This window comes from Solea senegalensis, linkage group LG20, assembly GCF_019176455.1.
Source record: "Solea senegalensis isolate Sse05_10M linkage group LG20, IFAPA_SoseM_1, whole genome shotgun sequence".
Lineage (NCBI taxonomy): Eukaryota > Metazoa > Chordata > Actinopteri > Pleuronectiformes > Soleidae > Solea > Solea senegalensis.
Window position 1 is genome coordinate 14145342 of NC_058039.1, and position 15989 is coordinate 14161330.

A 15989-nucleotide genomic window follows, 5' to 3' on the forward strand; every position below is an offset into this window, starting at 1 on the left:
TGTTTTTTGTTTAATTCCCATATTAAGTTCCCACTTTAATGTCTAAAGACTCAGTAATCTGATTATTGACCATTCTCTATTGTTAGTTCTGCCATAAAATCTTAAAATTCTTCAAAATAAGCGAAATATGGATGAGTATGAAGGAATAATATCTTTAAGACACACATCGCTCTTTAACAATACTCCCACAGATTAAGCAGAAAGTTAGCAAATCTGGGAGAAAATTGATGGAAAAGTTGGAACAAAAACCATAGACACTATAAAAATATTGCAGTACTAATCTATAACAAAAACTCTACATGGTATCTCTACACACAAACAGCATAGCAACATGTCTACGATTAAAAAATAAAAAAGTGTATGATTGATTTACTGCAAAAATGTTTGAAACAAAAATAATAATGTGAGATTGGTTTTATTGCTGGGAGAAAAATGAGAATATGGTGCCAGTTAACTCACCAGAAGCACAGAGAATTAGCTATTTAATTTAAGTCATTATGTACTTTTTGTACATAATCACTTAGTACAAAAAGTCTCTACTAGTGTTGTGAAATGTAGTTTATCCACAATTAAAGTCAGTCTTGGCACTTTAAAAGATAAAATAGCACAGTAATGTGTGAAACAAATACAACAGAAGTGCTGTTAATGTAACGCGTAAGCCTCGCAGTGTTTGTATAATGGCAGTCATCATGGAAATTCAGGAAGGACCGTTTGCTCCGAGTTGGAAATTCCGACTTGCCAAACTACCAGTGGAACATTTTTAACTCAAGAAGACTCTAAAATAGTTGTCAAATTGTAACATGCAGAAGATGTTTTGTTTTAGATGGAATTTTTCCAAATACTGGTATCTCCATGTGGGTTAAAGTGGTTAAATATATTTAGAAACCAACATTATTTTTTACTTGAGGCACTTTTGCACATATAAACAGGCTGCAGTAAGGCTCCAATCCTATTTTAGTGTTAAAACAGTCATAAAGTAGGTATACAACACATTTTTTCAAGTTAAATAGACAATAATGAGCCGTGCGGTTTGAGTCTAATACTGTAAATTACTTGCACTCCACACTTGAGCAATAAATGTGCTTAAAATAATTCCCTGTGCGTATCACATGGATCTGCAAGTTTGTTTGAGTAGAGGGTGACTCATTCATTCAGACTGCACTGCCAGAGAGAGAGAGAGAGAGAGAGAGAGAGAGGGGGAGAGAGAGAGAGAGAGAGAGAGAGAGACAGACAGACCCAGAGAGAGAGACAGACACACAGAGAGAGACAGACACAGAGAGAGAGACAGACACAAAGAGAGAGAGAGAAGAGAGAGAGAGAGACAGACAGACCCAGAGAGAGAGACAGACACAGAGAGAGAGAGAGAGAGAGAGAGTAATTTTGCCAAACTTGAGGCCAACCTCTCTCCTCCCATCTCATTCTTTCCTACATGGGCACTGATGAGTTTGCAGACAGTGCAGTAACAGACTGAACACCGCTGGAGAACCAGGACACGACCTGAGATCACAAAGCGACAAAGAAAATCAACAGACCAGCCAATAAATCCTGTCACATCACACTTTCCTCTTCTTCTGACCATCTTTAAAAAAAAAAAGGTAAAACTTGCTTCAGCCGGTCCAAGTTTTTTTCTTTTTAATTGTGCCAAGAAATGTATTTGATTTTTTTGGGTGGAGTCGATGACCCGCCCATGTCTTTCGAGTAATTTCAATCTTTGCAGTTTATACTTTGCAGTCATGACTTTTTATGGTTTTGCTGTTGCTTTCAGATGTTTTCCATCACTTTTTATTTGGTTTGTTTGATAGTAACTGTGGTTCATGTTTAGTTTGTAGACTAAACTACTGTGAATTAAAGCCAAGTATTTGCATTCAAACCTAAATTTAACAAAATCCTGTACATTTATCGTGCTTGCTAAACCAACTATTATAAGATCAGTAGGTGGATAATTATGTTTGTGTGTGGTACAGGAACAGACAGCTGCAATGGCGACACCCAAAAACACTCCCCGAGGTGCGAACACACCACTGTCACCCAACCGCATCACCCGGCTCCAGGAGAAAGAGGATCTGTGCAACCTAAACGATCGCCTGGCTGTGTATATCGACAAAGTCCGCTCTCTGGAAGTCGAGAATGCCGGGCTGCGTCTGCGCATCACCGAGTCTGAGACGGAGGTCAGTCGGGAGCTGACAGGTCTGAAGGCCGCCTACGAGGCCGAGCTGGCTGATGCCCGCCAAACTCTGGACTCTGTGGCCAAAGAGCGAGCTCGTCTGCAGCTGGAGCTGGGCAAACTGAAGGAAGACTATAAAGAGCTGAAGGCCAGGTGAGTTACAGCTGCAACACTCTGGTTTGTGTGTGTTTATTAGTGGCGCAACTGGAGAAAAAGGAGGAATATGTCGGGTGGGGGTACTTTTTAATGGGGTCCCATTATGTTCGGGCCCCAGATTCCTTAAATCCACCCCTGTGTGTTTGTGAAATGTAGTTTATTCACAATTGAAGCCAGACGTTTGCAATTTAAAAGATTTATGGTAGAAACAAAAATAAACTGGTTTTGTTGCTGGGAAAAAGATGAAAATATGGTGCTTATTAAATCACCAGAAGCACAAAAAATTTATAATAAATTTCATTTAAATAATTATGTACATTTTGTACTACGTCTCTACTAGTGTTGTGAAATGTAGTTTGTTCACAATTAAAGCCAGACTTTTGACCTTAAAAAGACAAAATAGCACAATAATTATCTTAGAAAATATAAGATAAGCAAAACAATAATGTGAAATTTCTTTTCTTGACGGGAGAATTTTATTTGAACATTCTGAGACTAGTTGCAATGGTGGAGCTAGCTTGTTAGCATTCAGGGGATTCCCTGCATGTTTGTGAAATTAGGTTTATTCACAATTAAAGCCAGACTTTAAAAGACACAATTAAAGCCAGACTAAAAAAGACAAAGTCGCACAATAATTATCTTAGAAACAAAAATAGTAACGTGAAACTGAAATCAGAAAGAGCCAAAACTTGCTGTCAATGTTAGGTCTAGCTTGTTAGCTGGATAGCTTCAGCAGGTATTGTTTGCTTTTAGAGTGTGACTATGGTGTAATTGACCGCAAAGGTCATGAACGGTGACTCACCATTCCCCATGCTCAACAGTAAGCCCCACCCCTCAAGTTTAGGCCACACCCCCAGGCCATCTCTTGGTTCTGCCTAACTATGAAACCTAAAGCTCTAAAATGGCGGCTCGCTGATGTTAGGGCTCAATTGTTCAGGGAGAACTTAAAATAAAGCAAATTTCATCTTTTTCAAGATGATCAAAGAATGAAAGAAAAAACCACACACACTCGTGATCCAGATATTTTGTTAATCTGATAATCAGTTGCCCTAAAGGCTTTTTGAAATCCCTTTGATTAGATCTTTCTCTATTTTTCTTCATCACTTTGCCTGTTTATTCACGAGTGAAAGTCTTTACAGTCGCCGTGTTTATGTCTTAAACATCTCTGCACATAAATAATAAACATAGTTAGTCATTAGCTCCCTGTTAACTGATGTCTTAAAACCTCTCCGGCAGCCACTCCCTGCCATGAGCATACCCTCCCCATTGCTCACTGCACTTTGACGTTGGGCTTCCACTCGTCTTCTCCACATGAACTGCCACATCCAGAGCTTGATGACTAACTCTTTCCCCCTCAAAAGTAATCACTGTGTGCACAATACGTGGCAGTATTTAGAAGGCTCCACTCTCTGCCTCCATTATGTTTTTCCATAAATATTGAGATGGCGGCCCCTGTGTGTTTGGCATAGCCAAAGCGGTTGCCGTGGCAACGTGCAGGCTAAACACCAACGGCTGTGGCTTGTGGCTACCAGACACACGGGACTGGACGCAGATCCCTGTGGTCTGTATGAGTCATACGCACCGAGGTCTTTCCTCTGTCTCCGCTTCATCTAAAGGCTACATCCTTAAATTCAGAAATAGCTCATATTTGTTTCATTACGCCCTGTAAAGGAAAGTGTAGTAATTCAGTTTCCACTTCTTAGGTTACAGAGAAATATGGACGTCCTAAGTGGAAAATCCTCAACATAGTCAGTGTATCTTCAGGCCTACATTTAGTACAGAAGATTTACTGACTTTAATCAAAGGACTTTTGTCCGTTCCAAGTGTCCATACTGATTTAGGAAAAAAGGGCATTTAAATCTGTGGCTCCTTCTTTACAAGGACTACGAGGTTGTCTGAAACTGAAAAATCTGGTTTCAATGGACACTTTAAAAAATATTTTTAACTGAATTAGAGGCAGGAACATGTGGCTGTAGATGTTCTACCCTAAATCCATGGTTCTTAAACTGCGGTATGTGTACCGCCACTGGTACACAAGCTTCCTCTGGTGGTATTTGGAGGAAAATCAGTTCTACTGTTTATACCAGGGTACGTGTACCACAGTTTGAACCATGGATTTAGAACATTCCTTGTGCTCTCAGTAAGCCCCACCCCTCACATTAAATCCTCACCCTCTCATCCATAGATGGCTTCTTCTGGTTTAAAAAACCAAGATGGCACCAGCTAAACTACAAAACTTGATGCTTTAAAATGAGGCTTGAGTTGGTTATTAGAGTTTTCCATTTAAATTATACTGTGTTTTCTACAGACAACTTAAAAATTGTGTTGTCATTGTCATTTCCTCGGCATTAATACCGCGTTTGAAATTTCAGTTTCATGAGAAAAGTCTAATGTGTTTACAGAAACACCAAAAAGGAGTCTGAACTAGTGGCAGCTCTGCAGAGGCTCAAAGATCTGGAGGCTCTGCTCAACTCCAAGGATGCGACACTGACTACGGCTCTGGGAGAGAAGCGCAACCTGGAAGTGGAGAATCGGGATCTGAAGGCCCAGCTCGCCAAGGTAACGTCAAACGCACACCCACTCAGTTTAATACTCAGCGGAAACACATCTGGGCTCAATCTTTTTTCTCAATCTTCTCAGCCAAGCATAATGCCCGGCTTTCAATTACCTTACTTGCATGTTTTCCACTTTGTGGAACATAATTCGGCTCATGTCCACCAACGAGCCATTTATTCTGACTCAGAGTTTTGAAAGGACCTCAGTTTCTTTTCCAAATAAAACAGTTTTTATTACTTCTTTGTAGCTGAGTTCAGCAGGTGGACTCAGGTGGATTTCATTAAAGGACAGTCTTCCCACTTACCTTTATTTTGAGCTAATATTCAGTTTCTGGGGTTTTCTGTTGCTTTCTTAGCTAAACACAGGTTTGGACGATGCCAGGAAGCAGCTGCAGGACGAGATGCTGAGGAGAGTGGACGGAGAAAATCGTATCCAGACTCTGAAGGAGGAACTGGAGTTTCAGAAGAGCCTGCACTCTGAGGTCAGACTAACATTCTCCACTGACTTTCCTTCACATCAACATCATCTGTCTTATCTTATGCAAATCTCGGAACATTTTCAATTCAGAAAAATAATACATTTTATTTATCTAATTCTCCAACAACAGGAATTGCGGGAGAGTAAACGGCGTCACGAGTCACGTATGGTTGAGTTGGACAACGGACACCAGCAGGATTTCGAGAGCAAACTGGCCGAGGCGCTGGTGGAAATGCGCAACCAGCACGAGCTGCAGATCAAACTGTACAAGGAGGAGATTGAGAAGACCTACAACAGCAAGGTACGTCCTACACCTGAACGTGGACTAGTGGTCGTTTTCTGACAAAATGCAGAATAAATATCTGATGAAAACATCATCAGATGCATCAGATTTGAAGCACACAGTTAGTTTCACAAGAAGAAATGAGATTGAAATTCAGAGTGAAGTTACAGTTTAGGTTTTGCCTTGTTGATTGTCTCTTCTTTTCTTTTCTTAGCTTGAAAATGCTCGTCAGTCTGCAGACAGAAACAGCCACCTGGTCGGAGCAACTCATGAGGAGCTGCAGCAGACTCGGATGCGGCTGGAGTCCACATCTGCTCAGCTCAGCCAGCTGCAGAAACAGGTGAATGCATCAGCAAGCTGCAAGATAGGGGGGCGGGACTATGAGCAGGAGGCTGTACTTCAAGTCGTCCAAATGACACAAAACCACAATAAAAGTTATTTTCTCCCCATTACGTAAAAAAAATATCACTATTTTAATAACAACGTTAAATGATCTGCTTTTGTATGAAACATGTCATATAATTAAATTTAAACAGTTAAATAGGGTCTCACTACTCCTCATGTGGTTCTGTGTGACTTGAAGTCCCACCCCCTGTTTGTAGTCCCGCTCTCGTAAAGTTACACCCGCCTCTTGCACTCTGCAGACAGACAAAAAATATTAATTAAGTATTAAAATATAAAAAGAATGTATTAATTCTCCAAAAAAACAACTGATGCTCTTTGCCCTTTATTCTCTTGCAGACATTTCAAAGATTAATGCATTTTTACATTATTTTTTCAGGCACTAAATTGACCATCCTTTCTTTATATTTATTGTGCTCTATTTTATTGTTGCTGCAACGATAAGTGTGGATAACAATTTAATTTAATCATATCTAATCTGTAAAAAGAGTTTTCAGATTATTAAAAATAAGTCAATCTGAAAGTATCTTCTATATTTGCACGTTATTTTTACTTGGATTATTTATTTGTTTTCAATAATCTAATCTAGTCTGCTTGTCTTCGCGTGTTATTTTATAGTTGGCGGCCCGTGAGGCTAAGATCCGGGACCTGGAGGACGCGTTGTCTCGGGAGCGGGACACCACGCGTCGCCTGCTGGGGGAGAAGGACAGAGAGATGACGGAGATGAGGCAGCGCATGCAGCAGCAGCTGGACGAGTATCAGGAGCTGCTGGACGTTAAACTGGCCCTAGACATGGAGATATGTGCCTACAGGAAGCTGCTGGAGGGAGAGGAGCAGAGGTCGGATGGCTTAAAGCTGCACTACGTCACCTTTGGCGATTTTTGTTGTCGATGTTATCATTAGCCTCAGCTTGGTCTTTGTGAATAGAAACAAAATAACATTATTACCTCCGTGAAGGAGGTTATGTTTTCATTGGCGTGGGATTATCTTTATATTTGTCACCTGTGTTTTACATACAGTACTGGCACCAGAAATGTTTACATTTGAATCCACTTCGGATCCAAAAGAACTTTCTGGATCTGTATAGATCTGCCGAAATTGTATAATGAGATTTCCGATATTAAATTTAGATGGCCGCCAAATCCATAATCTGATTTGGATCTTTATGAAACATAATCTGTCGGTAGCGTGTCTGATCCTGAATACACATATTAAATTTCGCTCAAATCGGTTGAGTTTTGATGGAAATATTTTAGCAATTTTGACAGTTTTGCCTATTGTAAAATATAGATTTAATCATTTTTGTAAGATCATCAGTGGGTAGATTCTTACCATCTGACAAAAATGGCAGACAGGAAGTTGCTAAACGCGGGACAAATTTAAAGGGTTAGGTCTAGAAGCATAGTCTGTTCCTGAATACTCATACCAAATTCTGTTCAAATCCAATGAGTTTTCACAGAGATATGATTCTTTGATTTGTTTTACAGTTTTGCTCATTGTAAGAAATGGGGATTTCTTTCTTTTTTACGTTACTAATGAATAGATTCTTACCAAAATTTTATGGGACCGTACATGGGTGATCACGTACCAAAAATCAGATTGGTCCATCAAAAAATGGAGACAGGGCAATAATATAAATTACGCACTACAGCTTTAATTTGAGTCTTGACCTCCACCCTATAGGCTACGCCTGTCCCCGAGTCCTCCTCCCACCAGAGTGACAGGAAGTCGTACCTCGGTGTCGGCTGCTCACTCTCGGTCGGTCCACTGCAGTGCTCAGAGTTCTCCTGTCAAGAGGCGACGCCCCAACGACACGGACAGTGAGGCCTCCAGCTTCACAGGGGGCGCTGTGGCTCGCACCCGCATCACCCAGCAGGCTTCGGCCAGTGGGCGGGTCACTGTGGAGGAGGTGGACCTGGACGGGAAATATGTCCGACTCAGCAACAAAGCAGATGAGGTGAAAAGATGAATGTTTGTCTATTAGTCAGATAAAACTTTGAAATAAAAGGCTCTAACAATCCGAGGCACATTTGTAATCACCCAGTTGTTTTGGGAAAGTCTCTTAATCTTAATCTTAACCTTTAACTTCTCTTCCTGCAGGATCAGAATTTAGGGAACTGGCAGCTGAAGCGTCAGGTGGGATCTGGTTCATCCATTGTCTTCAAGTTCCCGGCTAAATTCACCCTGAAGGCCGGACAGAGGGTCACGGTAAGCAGCGCCCTCTTTCATCAACACCCAACAATCAGCAGCTGCTTTTTATGTATAGTTATTTTTCTTTCCTGCACGGTCATCAGATCTGGGCCTCTGGTGCCGGTGGAGTCCACAATCCTCCCTCTGACCTGGTGTGGAAGACTCAGCCGTCCTGGGGAACCGGAGACTTGTTCCAGACCACACTGATCAGTGCTAATGGAGAGGTATGTCGAATTTACTGCACTCTTTATCAAAGTTATTAGTCTTATTTAGGATACTTCTTTATTGCATTGGTTTTCAGACGATCAAGCTCTAAATTAAATTATATTCTATCATAATTTTGATTATCAGTAACTATAAATACTTTCTTTTGCTACATTTTGTGCAAAAACAACAATACTTTTTTTTTGTTCCTTACAGGAAATGGCGATGAGGAAAGTGACTCGCACACAGTTTGAAGAAGATGATGATGACATGGTGAGAGGAATGAAATCGACATGAACGTCCTGTATTTACATCACAGGATATTCAAATTGCAGAGATCTATTTGCCAGTCAAAAAATAAAAGGGCCACGTCAGTTGCTGTAAAAGTTCCAAATATTTAAATATTTATTCTCTGAAACCAATTTCTTGTGCAGTACAATATAAATACACTATAAGATCCCCTGAAATGAGGCTTACTCATATTCTACTTACTTTCTTGAGAACCAGTTTCTTGCAGTGTAAAAGCTAAAATGAGCTAAAAGTAAGAGCAAAATTAGCTTCCACAAATATTTAAATCAATGTAAGAATATTTAGCTTGTTTCTAATTGGGCTGTTTTTGCAGTGTTCACATTTGAGAACCTACAACCAGACATTATTTTGCATTTCCACTTGAAGAAAAAAAACACTCAAACTGTTAATAACTTCTGATGTTGATGAGTATTGGACCTCTTTGCCTCAGCAGGTGGCTCACAGCACTTGTGGGGACAGTGAGTACAACCTGCGGAGCAGGACCGTGGTGTGCGGCTCGTGTGGACTCCCCTCGGACAAATCCAACAACTGCTCCGTGAGCTCGGCCTCCCGCTCTTTCCGCAGCGGCGGCATCTCTGAGGGTTTGCTGCCGCCGCACTCCTACATGTTCGGCACCAGCACTCCTCGCAGGGTGTGTTTAAACAAATTAAATGCAGATAAATGATCTTACTTTGATCTTGTGTATAAAAATGGGCACTAATTTGTTTTTTTCTTTCTTTTTTTATCATAGACTGGAGCCAGAATGGAAGGCTGTCCAATCATGTGAAGCCCTCGTGCCACGTTTTTTTGCATCACTTAAACTTTCAGTTATTAGTTCTCTAGTTTCTAGTTGTAGTTTTTAAGTTCCTCTATTGTACGCTGGAATGATTTTGATTTTCATGGTATTGTATGGAATGTTTTTTTGATGTACCAAGGCATGCTTTTGAAATATTTTCTTGAATTTCATGTAAGCCTTTTTCTTCCACTTGTATTGGTGACATGAAGAATTGGAACTTTCATCAACCTGACCGTAAGTTTGTGTAAGTTTATTCTAACAAAAAACAAACCAAGTATTTTCTGATAAAAATTTGTGCTTTTTTTAAATAATAAAAATGCATCAACAATTACTTGGTTATACTGACGCAGCAGGGCTGTGGTGAATTATTTTTTATTCAGTTACTTTGAGAGAAAAAACAAAAAGCGTATTTCTTTTCCACAAGCTAAAGTAAATTGACCCCAGCCTTGTTTCAGATTCACTGAATTTTGTGTAACTTTTGTAACATTTGTATCAATAAACATATTTTCTGAATTCTGTTTTACTCGCCATATTCAACAAATATGTTTAATAAAAATGTCTCTTTCTTATCACAGCATAAAATAATACAATTTTGCAGGCCATTTTCAATACATTTTTAAATGTATTTGCATTATTGGTTACTATATATTAAAAAAAAAAGATCAAGTCAAAAATCATCACAAAAATAGTTTACTACTTAGAGTGTTATTATTTTTAGTTTAACTCAATAATAGTTGTCCAGTGTCTGAAATTGACTATTTTAAATGATATGTCATTTTATTTTGATACTAGATAGGTAAAGTAATTTTGTTCTTTTACTTTGGTAAAATTTTAAGAGCAGTTCCAATACTTTTCCGCTTCTACTTTTCACAATAAAAGCATTATTCGACATCCCGTCATGTGGAACTTCAGCACACAATACTTGAACTAGCGATACAGCTTTATTTTGAAATTGAAAAGCATTGATTGAACTTTTCATAACCGGAAGTAGATGACAGTTTGCGTTCTAAGTCTCGTTGCACGTTTCTTCTGGTCGTTTATCAGCTCATTATTGACCTGTAAGTTCTGCGTCATTGTTCACTTTTCAAGGACACACTTGTTTATTGAATTGTTTTAAAACGGATTTTTCTCCCCCCATGTTTCTTACGTATTTTTGTCATGTCATGAATCAGCAGAGAACATAGCAATAGTTAAGGTTAGCTAACACTTGCACAGCAAACCTTGAAGTATCTAACATTTGTTTAAATTCAACTTGTTGTTTGTGTGTTTAAAGTCGTTTATTGTTCACAAAGTGCAGCAAAAACCAAACCTGAGCAAGAACAACAAACTATAATGACGCTGTCATTTACTTGGACAGGGTACTTTACAAGTTAGCTTGTTTAAAAAAGTGAACTACATTAAAAGTGGACCCAGGTGAAACGTGGTAAGTAATGACAACATTCAAAACAACAACAGCATAATATATAAATTAAAACTACTCAGGCTGTTGTCACTTAAATCTATGTCAGAGTTGTTTGTATTGTGTTTTTTTTTTTAGAGATTTTAGCACATAGTTATTAATTGTCTTGTCTTAGAGTCTGAAATTATAATAATTATGATAATTGTGCATTTGTGCATTTTCAGTGGAGAAAGAAATGGCAAAAGAAAGATCAAAATGCAGCTAATGTGAAATAATATTAATAATCTGTTTTTTCGGGGTTTATAGTGAAATATCACATGTTTTGCCTATATCGCTAATGAGACACCAAATATTAATATATAAATACATATACATATATGCATATATTTATAGCATATATTTTTTTAACTGACACATAAATATTAAATTTTTAGTTTTGTATCTGTCCACTAGATGGTGCCAAGTGCTCACTCTCACTTGAGCCGTTTCATGAATTTATTGCAGTATCGTGACTTAAATATCGTGATAATATCGTATGTTTTACCCCCACATGTTATTGAGGAGAATTGTTTTTTCCGCTAACTTTGGCCACTTTAATTTGTGAAAGAATTGTTTGTATTTCATTTTTTGATTTGTAGAAATTTAATACATAATACTTACTACTTACATACTTATACTTATATTCATGGATCAAAAATAAGCAGTTAAAGGTGCTTTTGCCACTTTTTTTTGGAAAGTGTCAAAAGAAAGATAAAATGTATAAGCTTAGAAGAAATGTATTTGTAGAACAATAATAATAATAGTTTTTCAGGCAGAATTTTCCCACATTTATGTATATCTTTTTTCTATTAAGTTATATGTTTTATAATTTATTTTTTCAATGAACAGGAAGTCATGGGTGAAAGAAGGAAAGACACGTTTTGTTTTTCTTATTTTGCTGTGAAATATAATATTTAACAGTTTTTTCTGCCCAGATCTATGCACACAGAGTATTTTTCATGTCAATAAAGGTTCCTTGTTTCAGTCGAGGTTTTTACAGTTACACTTTTATCAGTTCATTAAGTCATGTGATCATGTGGGGGGGAAAATGTCCTCACTCTTTCCTTGTCTCTTCCAGCAGTTTGTGTCCCTCTGGATGTTGAACGTGCGGGCTCTGTTTGGGATTGGTGTCCTGGTGACCTCTCGAGCCGCTGTGGTCCTCGCTCAGAGGGGGACATGTCCTCTGTCCACCGCAGCTAACCACCACAAACAAGACTGTTTCAGCAGCAGAGCAGCTTCCACCATGGCACAGACCATCAAATATCTCGGGTAAGGTCTTATACACATTCCTTTCCTGTGCAATATGATAATCGATACATCGTATCGTATTGTGGACCATGTATTGCATATCGTATCGTATCATGCGGTACCCCGTGATTCCAACCCCTAGTCTTATGTCAGACTAGTTCAACGCCGATCACACAGATTATCTGTGGCTCCAGACTGAGCTGTTGATGCTCTGCAGGCAGGAGGAGGCCCAGCACATCGACGAGGAGCTCTTCAGTGAATACGGCTTCAGCGTGGACCAGCTGATGGAGCTGGCTGGACTTAGCTGTGCCACGGCCATCACACGGGTGGGATGTCAAGCAAGGCTTTTATTTTTGTTTATAGTAGAAAATATAATGCTGTCTCATACATTATAATGAGATGGATATATTTGTGTTTTTGACAAACAAAAAGTCAGCTGAAGACATCATCCTTGAGCTGTGAGATAATGACACATAATGTAAAGTGTAAAAGTAATAATAGAATTACGGTTGCAAAGGGGCGTAATATTCCTTGTAAATGTCCAGAAACTTTCTATGAGAACATTTGTTCTGGAGTTTTGGAATTATTCCAAATAGGACATTTTCCATGGGAATTGATTCTTCTTCACTTGATATTCCCTTGATAAGTGCCCAACCTTCAATTTTGAAAAATTCCCATTTATTCCCATGGGAAATTCAGCCCTAATTTTGCAGCTCGAAATAGAATCAGATTACTTGGATTTGTGATTCCACCTCAGGAGAGACTTTTCTGTTTGAGCAGCTGCTGTGAGCAGTCTGTGTGATGCTGTATTGATACCTGTGTTTTTTGTTTTGTTTTCTTTGTTGTGTTTGTTTGTTTTTGTCTGCAGGCGTATCCACTCACTTCCCTGGTCAAGGCTCGTCCTTCTCTGCTGGTGATCTGTGGACCTGGTAACAACGGAGGAGACGGACTTGTCTGTGCTCGACACCTGAAGCTCTTTGTGAGTGTCCTGTCTGAACTCGACCAAATCAGAGAGAATAATCACTGAACCCGACCCCAACCTGTACAACATGTGTTTTTTGTCGGAGCCTGACACAGTTAGACTAAGCTGATTCCCTATTTCTGCTCTACTACATCCACTTAATAACCACATTTACTTTACAGTTATTTTAGTTTACAACAAGAATCATATTCCTTCTTCTGCAGGGCTATGAGCCGGCCATCTTGTATCCAAAGAGGCCAAACAAGCCTCTGTTCCAGGGCTTGACCACACAGTGTCAGAAAATGGAGATCCCTTTCTTGACTGAGATGCCTGAGGTTTGTTGTGTTCATGTATTATGCAGCAGCTTTGTTCACAGTGGTGGAAATGGAAATGTTTTCTGCTCTCTGTGTTCATGAGAATGCATTTTATTTAACAGAATCAAGGAAGATTAGATCTCCCTGTTAGATGAAATCCCTGGATTAGGGCTGGGCGTTATGGCTTATAAATAATATCTGGATATTTTTAGACTGCATCTCAGTGGATATAAAGCTGGTTGTTTCTCTGGAATCGTGAAAAGTTTACTTTTTCTTAAAATACACTTTCTTTGGCTTTTTAATGTTAAATGAAGGATATTTATGTGTGTTATTGAGTATAAATGTGTTCAAATTGTGCTAGGTCTATTTTGTTCATTGCATGTATTTTTTTTTATCAATATATATATACTATTTATTTATTTAGTGTTTTTATTCAAGATAATAAATATGATGATTTTTGGTGTCCAGTACTACTTCTAGTCCTAGTCTGGATTAGTGGCTTTGCTGGTTTGTTAGTGATGTCTGTGAGGCTGTGGAAACAAAAAAACAACAACATCAAATTTCTCTGGATACTTTAATCTCGTCAGGCCAAAGTGGTCGACGAGGCTTACAACCTGGTGATCGACGCCATCTTCGGCTTCAGCTTCAAAGGCGCCGTGCGAGAACCTTTTGGCTCCATCTTAGATGTGCTGAAGAAAACCACAGTTCCCGTAGCGAGCGTCGACATCCCATCAGGTCAGTGGACACACACTCCAAGAGGAGGAGATGAAGAGACTTAACGGTGTAACAAATATTGAAATATTTGTCATCGCCTCTCATTGTAGGCGGCTGAAATTTATTTACTTCGCATTGTCCAAATCACATAGAACTACACAAGAAGACAGAAGTAGCAAAGTAAGACAGAAAAACAGACCAGTATCAAGTGATGAGAGTTAAGATTAGGTCATGGTTAACCAAACTTCAATAAAGGAGGCGGGTCTTAAAGTTGTCCAAATCACACAGAACCGAGGCAGAAGTAGCAAAATAAAAGTATAAAAGCAGGTCAGTGTCGAGTGATAAGGGTTAGTATTAGGTCACATTTACTCTTACTTCAGTCGAGGGGGGCAGGACTTCAAGTGGGCGGTACTATCACCGCTCAAGTCGTAAATATCAAATGTGTTTAATACTTATAATTTGAAATTGGGAAAGCTCTGATGGGTTTGATTAACGTTAAAATTGTGTCTGTTAATCCCTGACACTACAGGATAATTTGGCCAGATTATCAGAAGACATCCACTATTGTCCCAGATTGGGACTGAAATCTGTCCCGTTATCCTCTACTGTGGGGGCCGGGCTTTAGCAAACAGAAGAAATGATTGATACTAAAATTGATATCTGTGATCTCTTAGAAAATTCTGAAAGCTTGAAAATCTAGGTGTTTTTTACAGTAATGAGGTACTTTATGTCCGGGTCAGCAGTGTGAATCTTGAAAATCGAGCTGCCAGCTTACATAAAATGAGCTGTACATGCTGCTGAAGCTCCCACAGGAAACATATCTATTGATTTCTGGTGACCTTTTGACCTTGCCTTGAACTGCCACTGTGTTATTAACGACCTGCCTGTGATGAATTCTCACCATGAAAAATAATAAAAAAGAGTCCTGGGCTTGATTATTCACAGGATTGTGTGTGTGTGTTTTTAAAAAGGTTGGGATGTGGAGCAAGGAAGCGTTGACGGACTCCAGCCCGACATGCTCATCTCTCTGACCGCTCCCAAGAAGTCGGCCTCCCTGTTCAGGGGTCGATACCACTTCCTCGGAGGTCGCTTTGTGCCTCCTGGCCTTGAGAGGAAGTATGAGCTCAACCTGCCTCAGTATCCCGGCACAGACTGTGTGCTGCAACTGTAACAGGACGTAGGTTTCACCGAGACGCGTCTGTGACTCACAATAATTCAGCGTTTTTGAAAATAATGCTTACCTACTTTATTTACCATCCAATTTTGGCTCAAACAAGCATTCTGTTTCCATGTGGAGAAAGCCCAAGTCTCTTGGTTGTACATTAAATGAGGAGTTGGGAGTCAGACGGTGGTAAAATGGTCACTAAAAACCCTGGTTTTGTGCTAAATTAAGCCTTTAAAAACACTTTGCAGCGATAATTTCCCTCTGGACAGAAATCAGATAAGATGATTTACCTAAATGTTGAGCTATACCTTTAAAATCTGTGAATTTGATTGGTTATGGTTATTTGGGTAAATGGCTGTGAAAGTGTATACATTTAAAAAAGAAGGGTATCATAAAAAGCTTTCTAATATAAAATTTCTTCACATCAGAATATAAAAAGTTAAAAAATATCAATGCATTTGCTGTCATTATTTCCTCAGTTATTTTGATTATCAGTTAATCATTCAGTTATTTTCTCAATTAATTGATCAGTTGTGTGGTTCATACAATGTCTGAACGGTGTGAACATTTCCCAGAACAACAAACTCGTCTATTCACATTTTCACAAAATAAAAAAGTGACTTTATCCGTTAA

At 39.1% G+C, this 15989-nt stretch overlaps 2 protein-coding genes across 5 annotated transcripts; both read left to right on the plus strand.

The window, feature by feature from the left end:
* Positions 1-1328: 1328 nt before the first annotated feature.
* Positions 1329-10029, plus strand: LOC122786209 (lamin-A-like). 2 transcript variants are annotated; one of them, XM_044052347.1, is made up of 13 exons: positions 1329-1595; positions 1965-2317; positions 4723-4879; positions 5232-5357; positions 5484-5654; positions 5851-5976; positions 6657-6877; positions 7722-7995; positions 8139-8246; positions 8333-8452; positions 8649-8705; positions 9172-9372; positions 9472-10029. In XM_044052347.1, exons 2-13 carry the CDS (start codon positions 1980-1982, stop codon positions 9505-9507), a joined length of 1935 nt encoding a protein of 644 aa, XP_043908282.1. In that variant the 5' UTR covers positions 1329-1595; positions 1965-1979; the 3' UTR covers positions 9508-10029. The 2 variants fall into 2 exon arrangements, with proteins under 2 accessions (XP_043908282.1, XP_043908283.1); XM_044052348.1 differs by having other exon boundaries at positions 9175-9372.
* A 465-nt stretch (positions 10030-10494) lies between these two features.
* Positions 10495-15805, plus strand: naxe (NAD(P)HX epimerase). Of its 3 annotated transcripts, none has more exons than XM_044052385.1 (7): positions 10495-10574; positions 12033-12223; positions 12420-12528; positions 13071-13181; positions 13388-13498; positions 14065-14212; positions 15163-15805. In XM_044052385.1, the coding sequence occupies exons 2-7, from the start codon at positions 12051-12053 to the stop codon at positions 15360-15362; spliced, it is 852 nt and encodes a 283-aa protein (XP_043908320.1). In that variant the 5' UTR covers positions 10495-10574; positions 12033-12050; the 3' UTR covers positions 15363-15805. The 3 variants fall into 3 exon arrangements, with proteins under 3 accessions (XP_043908320.1, XP_043908321.1, XP_043908322.1); XM_044052386.1 differs by having other exon boundaries at positions 12036-12223; XM_044052387.1 differs by lacking the exon at positions 10495-10574 and adding an exon at positions 10755-10939.
* The last annotated feature ends 184 nt before the right edge of the window (positions 15806-15989 follow it).

Coding starts and splice junctions, on each gene's coding strand:
- LOC122786209 (XM_044052347.1), top strand. CDS start 1,980: ATGGCGACACCCAAAAACACTCCCCGAGGTGCGAACACACCACTGTCA. Junction 5,358..5,483: donor AGAAGAGCCTGCACTCTGAG/GTCAGACTAACA, acceptor CTCCAACAACAG/GAATTGCGGGAGAGTAAACG. Junction 6,878..7,721: donor CTGGAGGGAGAGGAGCAGAG/GTCGGATGGCTT, acceptor TCCACCCTATAG/GCTACGCCTGTCCCCGAGTC.
- naxe (XM_044052385.1), top strand. CDS start 12,051: ATGTTGAACGTGCGGGCTCTGTTTGGGATTGGTGTCCTGGTGACCTCT. Junction 13,182..13,387: donor CTCGACACCTGAAGCTCTTT/GTGAGTGTCCTG, acceptor CTTCTTCTGCAG/GGCTATGAGCCGGCCATCTT. Junction 13,499..14,064: donor TCTTGACTGAGATGCCTGAG/GTTTGTTGTGTT, acceptor TAATCTCGTCAG/GCCAAAGTGGTCGACGAGGC.